The sequence below is a fragment of the Hylaeus volcanicus genome, chromosome 5 (genome assembly GCF_026283585.1).
Source record: "Hylaeus volcanicus isolate JK05 chromosome 5, UHH_iyHylVolc1.0_haploid, whole genome shotgun sequence".
NCBI classification, from domain to species: domain Eukaryota; kingdom Metazoa; phylum Arthropoda; class Insecta; order Hymenoptera; family Colletidae; genus Hylaeus; species Hylaeus volcanicus.
Genome location: NC_071980.1, coordinates 10,736,484 through 10,745,949, shown reverse-complemented (window position 1 = coordinate 10,745,949; position 9,466 = coordinate 10,736,484). Strand labels below are relative to the sequence as shown.

Genomic DNA, 9,466 nt, shown 5'->3' with positions numbered 1-9,466 from the left:
GAATTTTCTAGTTACACGGTGAGGTTGCATCTTCAGGAATTTTTTCTAACACAACAGAATGAGCAATATAAATATCACGTAGATAGATTAAAAGTACATGCTTTAAGGAGCATTTCTGCCAATTTTCACTTAAATATCCCAATCCATATAGTACACACACTAGTCCCCGTATCCACCTACCAGAATTAGCAACCTGAAAATTCTATTACAGTGTGATGTATTTTCCTAATCAAGACGGATTCCTAATCAAGACAGATTCCTAATCAACACTCTCATTTATTCCCCCAATTTTCCGCCTTACTTCTGTACAACTCTACTACACCCTCGGTTACGTAATTTCGTATTCCCTTTACGCATCACCTGAAATTCTTCGTTTAATAAACCTCTCTTTAATTGCATAACCAGCCAAGTTACCGCTGGCGAATCGCTCGCTAGGAATCGCCCGTGGTCGTCCACTTATGACACTAGACGCGCTTAGGTTCGATCCACGTCCCGGCATCGTCGTACCGCCGTCCACCGATCTCCGTAATTCTGGATTTCACGTCGGGTCGGTCGGTGCACCGCCGCCGCTGCTCGCGTCAGTTCCTAGCTACGTCTCGACGGCGAAGCGTCGATTCGAGCTCAGGTGTGCAACGCTCGCGTTCGAGTGATCGGTGTGGTTCGTGCGCCGGTTCGACGCTGGACGTCGCTACGTCGAACGAGTCTGGAAAATAGCTGCGCGAACGAATCAGGTAAATAAGAAGATTACGAGTAGGTGGAAGAATCGCCCTAAAAATTTTTTGCTGCGATGACATTTCTAATATAGATTTCAACGGCAAATTTTTACGGGCCCAATTAGAACAGTATACGAGGCTTTAGTTAAATTTGAGCTTCCTGCAGTGCGTAGTACTCGCGGTAAAAATGTACGAAAATTAAGGGATTCGATTTAATTAATATTCAAGGGAGGGATGTATGCGAACGCTTTCGGTAACGGTAGTATTTAGAAATTTTTTTCTGCGGATAGATAATGGGAGATGTAAATATAGTGTAGGTGGATCACAGTACATGCTTTGAAAAACATTTCTGCCAATTTTCATTCAAATATGACGTTTCGTGTAAAAGATATGAGTCCGTGTGTTAGGGTGCTCAAATTTTCTAGTTACATGTTGGGGGTGTGTCTTCAAGAATTTTTTCTGGCCCAACACAATGGGTATTAATATAAATATCCCTCAGGTAGATCAAAGTACATCCTTTGAGAAACATTGTCAGCCAATTTTCATGAAACTATGACGTTTCGTGTAAAATATATGCATCCTTGTGTTAGGGTGCTCGAATTTTTGAACTGCATTGTAGGGGTGCATCTTCAGGAATTTTGTCTAGCACAACAGAATGGGCAATATAAATATCGCGCAGATGGATAAAAGTAGATCCTTTGAGAAACATTTCTGCCAATTTTCATGAAACTATGACGTTTCGTGTAAAAGATATGCATCCTTGTGTTAGGGTGCTCGAATTTTTTAGGTACATAGTGGGGTTGCATCTTTAAGAATTTTTACTGGCGAAACCGAACGAGTAATATAAATATCGCGTAGGTGGATCAAAGTACATCCTTTGAGAAACATTTCTGCCAATTTTCATCAAAATATAGCGATTCGTGTAAAAGATATGGGTCCTCGTGTTGATTCAAACGAATCGCGGTGATTCAAACGGTTTCACGGAGCGAAGTGTTCGCCTCGATGCGCGAGTGGCGAGGACACCGAGCTCCGACAAAGAAAGAGTCGCGTGCTCGGTCCGGAAGTCGAAACTTGACATTGTCGAAGGGAAGTGTGACGCGCGCCAGGGTAAACACGGCTCGTTTCGACTCGCGACGGACGAGGTGTGCCTTCGGGCCCCTCTGCCTCCTCATTCTTCCTGCCTTTGTCTTTTTTTCGTTCGCCCTCTTCCGTCGACTGTCTCAGTCCGCCCGGTCGCGTTTTCTTCGAGGTTTGATCTGGTCGCGTGCCGCGAGGTGTTCGTCCGGTTCGACCTGTCCTTGAAAATCGTGGCGTGCTGCGCCTGGCCCTTAACCCATTTACGTCGCAACCATGGACTATAGCATATGCTATATGATATATAAAAATTCTTGAAGATGCCAGAATGCAAATGTGAGCGCAAGTTATTCGTGAAATCGAATTTTAAAAAGAAGTGCGGCGATAAGAATAAATTTTACACTTTTTAAAGGGACTCCTCAACTCCGGTACTCGTCCTTTTTAATTTAATTTATACGTTTGTTCCAGGACACCATGAAGGAGGCACTGGTGAAGCGAGAGATCAAGCGCGAGTGGGATGACGGCCAAGCGGAGGCAGCATCCCCAAGGATGACAGTCGCGGAAGAACCGGCGGAGAGTCCTCGCACGGTTATCACGGCGCGAAGACACGTGCGTACTATCACGACCGCAGGACAGATAACCGAGTCGGTCCCGGAACCCGAGCCGGATTCGCCCGATGCCAGCAGCGTGATATCCGGCAATATTCAGCTCGAGGCGCAGCAGCACCACCATCACCATCACCATCACCAGCATCATCTTCAGCACGCCTCGGTCGAGCAACAGCACAGGCAATCCCGACCTCGGGGGTACCAGGAAGACGAACAACAGCAGGACAGCCACCACTTCGTGCAGATCTCTCAGGCTGACGGGGACGGGCAACAGCATCGCTCCGGAGAGCAACGAGTCGTTTACTTGACCACTAACGGCCAGGAGGTGCAGGTCGAGGTGTCCGATACTGTGGATCCTAATACGCTCACCGTCAAGGAGCAGGCCAGGTATGATTTGGATGTTTGAGTTTTTTGAGGTTTGAAGCTTTGAAGATTTGAATTTTTGAGTTTTTGAATGTCTGAGTGTTTGAATCGTTGAGTCTTTGAGCCTTTGAAATTTTTAGCCTTTGAGTCTTTGAAGTTTTGAGTCGTTGAGCCTTTACACTTTTGAGCTTTTGGCCCTTTGGAGTATTGAACTTTTGAACTTTTCAGCTTTTGAACTTTGGAGTCTTAGAACTTTTGAGCCTTTGAAGCTTTGAGTCTTTGAGCTTTTCTCCCTTTGAACTTTTGAACCTTTACACTTTTGAGTTTTTGATCCTTTGAACTTTGAGAGTTTGAACTTTTGAACTTTTGAGCCTCTGAGCCTTTACACTTTTGAGCTTTTGACCCTTTGAACTTTTGAAATTTTTAACTTTTGAGCCTTTGACCCTCTGAACTTTCGACCTTTCAAACCTTTAAACCCTCAAACCTTTGAATTTTTCAATGTCCGAAAGTTTAAATATTCAAATTCTCATCAACTCCCCGAAGAAGAGTGTAGCGCGACCCTAATTTTACAGATGCTCAAAACAATGGTTATTCCTATCACCCAATACCATTCTTAATAAACTGTATACATTACAAAACTAACACTATCGCTAACTTACACTATATTAAATAAACCTAAGCCAAACCAATAAATCCTCGAACCCGATTTTTGCTCAGGTACGATTCGGCAGGCACAGACAGACCGGACTCGAACGGGATGTACACCTACACGACAGACGGACAGCAGCTCCGAAGGGAGAACCACGCGATCGTGGTTCAGACGCAAGAAAGACGGGCATCCTCGGTCTCCAGCGCCCAGCAGAGGTACAGTCCCCGCGAGACCAATCAGTCCAGCGGAAACGGAACGACAGGAAGGACCTACCATCAAGATTCCCCAGTTCTGGTCCCCAACAGCGAGGATTACGAGGGACCCATGGTGAGCAGATCCAACGCGGCCACCAGCAACGTCCAGCTGGGTTCACCTGTCCCCCCTTACTCTCCCCCGATCGGTGAGGGGATTCGTGGCGCCAGTAACCAGCAACCACCCAACCAGCCTCAGCATCACCTGGTACCTGGCTACGCGGACGCTGGTACCGCTAATATCAAGTATGAAACGGACGCTTCCAACGCCGCTGCGGCGGCAGCCGCCGCTGAACGATTCGCCGCGGTGGCAGCCGCCGCCTCGGACAACATCAAGGTGTCCAGCACCTACACCACCCTCGAGACCGTAGCTATCCCGCCCTCACAGACGGTCCAGTACGCCGCTCAGTACATATCCGGAAGCGAGACCTTCCAGCAGGCGCCTACATACACCTACGCCAAGTCTGGCGATCAGCTGATCCTGACGTACCCCACGCCTGCTCAGCTCACGTCTAGAGTGGGAGGGGTGAGTAACACTTTTTTTTTTTTGTATGGATGATGACGTGGGTGGTAGTTGGTTCAATTCTTTTGATTTGGTACTTTGTCCACCTCTCTTTAATTGTTAGTGTCTATATTGTTGTGGATTTTAATTATGCTCCTTGTGCAGCTCTTTTTAATTGTAGTGTCTACATTGTTGTGATTTCAATTATGCTCTTTCTGCAGTTCTCTTTAATTGGTGTGTCTATATCGTTGTGCTTTTAATTATGCTCCTTGTGCACCGTTCTTTAATTCTAATGTCTATACTGCTGCGCTTTCAATTTTGCACCTTGTGGACCTTTCTTTAATTTCAATGTCTATATCGTTGTGCATCTCTCTTTAATTGTAGTGTCTATACTGCTGCGCTTTCAATTTTACACCTTGTCCACTTCCCTTTAGTTCCAGTACTGTTGCTCTTTCAATTATACACCTATGTACCTTTCTTTAATTTCAAGCCCTAGTTTTTCAACATTGGGTTAGGGTCGGCTAATAAAAGTAAGGAATAGAGAAGCCTGTATAAAGTATCGAAAAGTCTATGGCGTAAATACATATAAGTAATGGAAAAATAAATAGGAAAAAGAATCAATCATATAGTAGTGCAATCCCATGCAATTAAAACTCAAGAATTCGAACTCGAAGCTTGCGGTGCCATGCAATACTTAAAAACGAACGTCATAGAGGTTCTTGAGGTGGACTTGAATGTCGCAATAGGTGTTTCGAAGCGTTTAATTAATACAGTACCACGTGAAAATTGACAGGACTTATAATAGCCCGAGAGCCCGCGACAGAAACGGGTGACTCATTTCATTACACAAATGAACCTGTTTTCCGAAGATGGTATGTCTCCATAGTTCAGAAATGCTTGGTCTGGCAAGAATTCAGTGGTGCAACGCTTCACTATGGCGTATTATAATAATTTGATTTTTGGCCAAAATCATTACTACTGACATTTTTAGCGTGTATTGTTGACATACCAAATTGCATAAAAATGTTGGTCTGGCAGATTGTAAGCGGTGCTAAATGGGTCTGGCAGCCGGAAAACCTTGTCGGAAAAACGAAGTAGTTTGACTGAAATCATTATTTCTGAAACTTTTTGTATAAACAATATGTACTACATAGCGTTAAAAAAATTTGGTCTGGCAAACTTTGAGTGGTGATAAATCGGTCTGGCAGACGTTTAAAAGAGCGAACACATAATCGCGTCGTGCAATTTCAAGACTTATTGAAGTTAAATAATAATAATAATTGTATCAAATAAAAATCATCACAGCAATATTCTATAAATAACTAACGTATATAATGTAACACACACGCGTTATCGGCGTTGAGATCTCGATAATCTAATAAAACTATAAAGTAATAATTATTTTCAAACATTATATACATTAGTTATGTAGAAAATATTCCTGTGATGATTTTTATTTCATACAATTATTATTATTATTTAACTTCAATAAGTCATGAAATTGCATGGGGCGCATATGTGTTCGTTCTTTTAAACGGCTGCCAGACCGATATATCACCACTCAAAGTTTGCCAGACCAAATTTTTTTAACCCTATGTAGTACATATTGTTTATACAAAAAGTTTCAGAAATAATGATTTCAGTCAAACTACTTCGTGTTTCCGACAAGGTTTTCCAGCTGCCAGACCCATTTAGCACCGCTTACAATCTGCCAGACCAACTTTTTTATCCAATTTGGTATGTCAACAATACATTCTAAAAATTTCAGTAATAATGATTTCCGTCAAAGATACCGTTATTTCTTACATGTTTCCGACTTTCTAGCGGAGCGATGCACCGTTTATGCTCTGCCGGCCACGGATTATTTTTATTCTTTAGTAGAAAACAGTCAAATAGCAAAAGGATATTTGTAATGAAATTGGCCGAAATTTTATGTTGCAAGCTCTCGGACTATAAGTCACGCCAGTAAATAAAGGGTTAATACAAGGCTGAATAATATATTAAGTATACCGACGTAGTGAGTCCCTGTTCTAACTTGCAAACTCCCTTAACTCTCCTAACTCGCCTAACTCTTCCTCGCCAGGTGGATCCTCCAGGGAGCACGTACATCAAGGGCGACCCAACCCTGGCCTCTTCCTTGGGCACATCTCGTGGCGTGCCGATCCACTACGAGCAGCCCGGTTCCCCCAGCTCTCAATTGAGCCTGTACGGAAGTAGCGCCGGTTCCTATTCGTACGCGAAACCAACCGCCTCCGCGGAGTACTGGTCGACCCCCGGGACCCCTTCGCCGCCCACGTTCGAGTGCGTCCAGGGCTACCAGGGCGTCGCGGCGATCTCTGTCAGCGACGCCGCGAATATACAGCTGTACTCCGGAGGCGGATACAGCGTGTCCTCTGGGAGCGCAGGGGCACCGTCCCCCTGGGCAGGGTTACCGCTGGCGGGCCCTGACGATGGTTTCGACGGAACGATCGTCACCACCGATCCGAAAGAGTGCTCCGGTTGCTCGGCCCTCGCCACCGTTTGGAGGAGGGACGAGACGGGACATTACTACTGTCACAACTGCGTTTACAGCAAGGCGAACGGGATGAGCAGGCCCGCCATGAGATGCGGCAAACCTAAGCAACCCGTTGCACCGGTGAGAATCTTTTTTTTTTTAGTCATTCGGGAACAGCTTGTTTAAATTTTTGTTGTACGCCACGTCACCCGTATATGGGCGACAGAGCTTGTCACTAAGGAACTCGAGTAATTAATTTTGAAGGGGTCGATAGATAATCTGGATAGAATTCGTACGTTTTGACGAGAATATAAAAATTAGTAGTACGATGAATATTAGATTCTATAGTTTCAGATTGTCTCGAGACAAAATTTTAGTTCTGTAGACATTTCCACGTGAATCAGTCTGCCAATCAATGTGTTAAATTGGATGAGAGTGACTCGATAACTTGTTCTCCTTAATTCTTCTCTAAATTTCGGTTCAACCCTAATGCACGATTTCCTTTATATTATGGAAACGAACAGAAGGCATAATACTGGAATCTTAAATGATTTCCTGTTGGCTAGATTGTTTCACATTTAACAAATTCTATTGTTAATGCATATACTACTGCCCATTTTGTATTAGGTTGTCCCTAAGAAAAGTTTTTTCCATCCAGTAATACATACACGAATAATATATACAATACTTTATGTCGAATGTTACGTTATTGGATCACGTAATTCATTTTGCTTCATTACTGTTACACATTAACATCTAAAAGAAAATTAGGATGGAATTCAAAATTCGTATACAGTCAGTGTAAGAAGTATTCGTACAGCAACCGATTGAAAATAAAATTAACAAGAAAAGAAGTACATAAAAGGTTAACATTAAAAATCATAAACTCTAATTTACAAAAAATTCTACTCTAAAAGTATGTAGGAACAACGTTGGTTAATTATTTCTTCACATAAAATTTATTAATAAAATAAATATATGAAGTTTTATTTTGAATAAAATACTGTACATATCATGAATTGGTTCCCGTACGAATACTTATTACACTGACTGTAAACATTGCTACAGGAAATAATCGATTGGCAAGTCACAGAAGAAACCTAATTTGGGACAACCTAATATTTCGAAATTGTTAATAAGAATACCCGAACGTAACTACGCGATGCATTCGTAAATCAGTGGCCCACTGTAGGGTTAAATTTCGAGAAAATGATTCGATAACCAGTCCTTCTCTTCGTATTTCTATCTCCCGTCGCGGTAAAACTGGCAAGAGTCGCGTTATCTGTCCGTAACCGGAGCAAACAAGCGTTCCCGTAACTCTTGACGACATTGTTTGCTCTGGTTTCGTCTCGGAGAACGCTTCCACTTACGCGGTTTCGATTACGCGGATCCCGCGACGCTGGTACCGTGTTCGAGACCCCGGAACCGTGTTCGAGACGCCGGGAGCTATATTAAGATCGACCCCCTTGAGTCACGTTCACGATAAAACGCGTTCGCGGTGACAGCGGCTGGTTCGATCGGCGACGCGATCCTCGAGTGGTCGAAACTCGTTGACGAGCAAGTGGTTGCGTATTTTTCAGACGGGCGTGAGGAGGACAGGGGTGCAGTGCGCGAATTGCAGGACGAGCAACACCACCCTGTGGAGAAGGAACAATAACGGTGAGCCCGTCTGCAACGCCTGCGGACTCTACTTCAAGCTGCACAATGTGAGTCGGAGAATATTTATCGGTTTAAGGTAGTCGAGATCGTTGTTCGAATATTAGGTTGGCTAAAAAAGTCGTTTGGATTTGAAGATATTGAGCTTAGACAACTTAGACACTCTGTGATAGGAAATCCTTGGCTCCGTACGGTCTAGGAGTCGCGACGAGTGAATTGTTCCCTTAGAATCAAAGAAAAGAATGTTTAGTCTCTACTAGAGTATCCTAAGTATCCGAAGTATCCTAGAATATTAAAAAAATTAATAATACTTCTTCTTACGACCAACTGTACTATTTACATTGGTCAATTAACATATGTATTTAGACTTGGAAGCGAACTATGTCATCTTCTGCGAATTAGGGGTACAAGTCGCTCGAGTGACTAATAGGAGTCCTTCGAAAAGCAAATCTCTATTAAATGAATAATGTGTTAAGGGCAGACGGCGGAGCAGTGCGTAGCGTAGCCGATCACCACGTTGAGAGCCCGGGCTAATATAAAAGCATCGAAAAGTACGATAATAACGCAAAAAGAGAAGTCTCTGACGTCCTGAACGGAGGATTTCTGCGGTTTCTTCACTCTAAGTACAGTGGACACTTGTCATAGTGCACGCCTTGCAAGTGCACGACTTGCAAGTGTTCGCAATGAAATTTTCCCGAGTCCAAATTTCCATCTAGAAAAGTCTCATGGTGTTCCCCTCTCGACGACGAAAGATTCCCCTGGTATTTTCCGACAACGAGCAAACGTCTTCCCGTTTCACCTGTGTCCCCTAACGCACGCCTACGCGCTCTCGTTTCTCTGTGTGCCGTCGGCTGAGCACGCGGAAAACAAACAACGAACCTCCGGTGTTTGGGCTATTCGTAACCGGATCGAGACTCGCTACACGTCCGCCTCTCGAAAGGTACGACGCATGCCATACGTGGTTATGCCATTCGCGTCATCATCTCTAAACAACCTGGGCCTTCGAAACCTCCAAAAAACGTTCTCCCGTTGCACTTTCGCGAATCGGACTCAAATCACCGTTTTCAAATTGTTGTCCTTCTGTGCAACATATGAATTACATACAATCGTTTCATGCATTATTCAATTTAGTTATTATGCTATATATGCATATACA

General features: G+C 43.8%; 1 protein-coding gene across 3 annotated transcripts in view; it reads left to right on the top strand.

The window, feature by feature from the left end:
* The window catches only part of LOC128877687 (box A-binding factor-like), a 27,396-nt gene that overhangs the window by 13,202 nt on the left and 4,728 nt on the right, over positions 1-9,466 (top strand). Inside the window, exons 1-5 of one of the 3 annotated variants that reach the window (XM_054125221.1) lie at positions 448-731; positions 2,256-2,782; positions 3,476-4,184; positions 6,244-6,795; positions 8,235-8,360. In XM_054125221.1, the coding sequence (XP_053981196.1) occupies positions 2,262-2,782; positions 3,476-4,184; positions 6,244-6,795; positions 8,235-8,360 (1,908 nt within the window). In that variant the 5' untranslated portion in view covers positions 448-731; positions 2,256-2,261. Of the gene's footprint in view, positions 1-447; positions 732-2,255; positions 2,783-3,475; positions 4,185-6,243; positions 6,796-8,234; positions 8,361-9,466 lie in introns of those variants that run through there. The other 2 variants (XM_054125219.1, XM_054125220.1) reach the window with 2 other exon arrangements.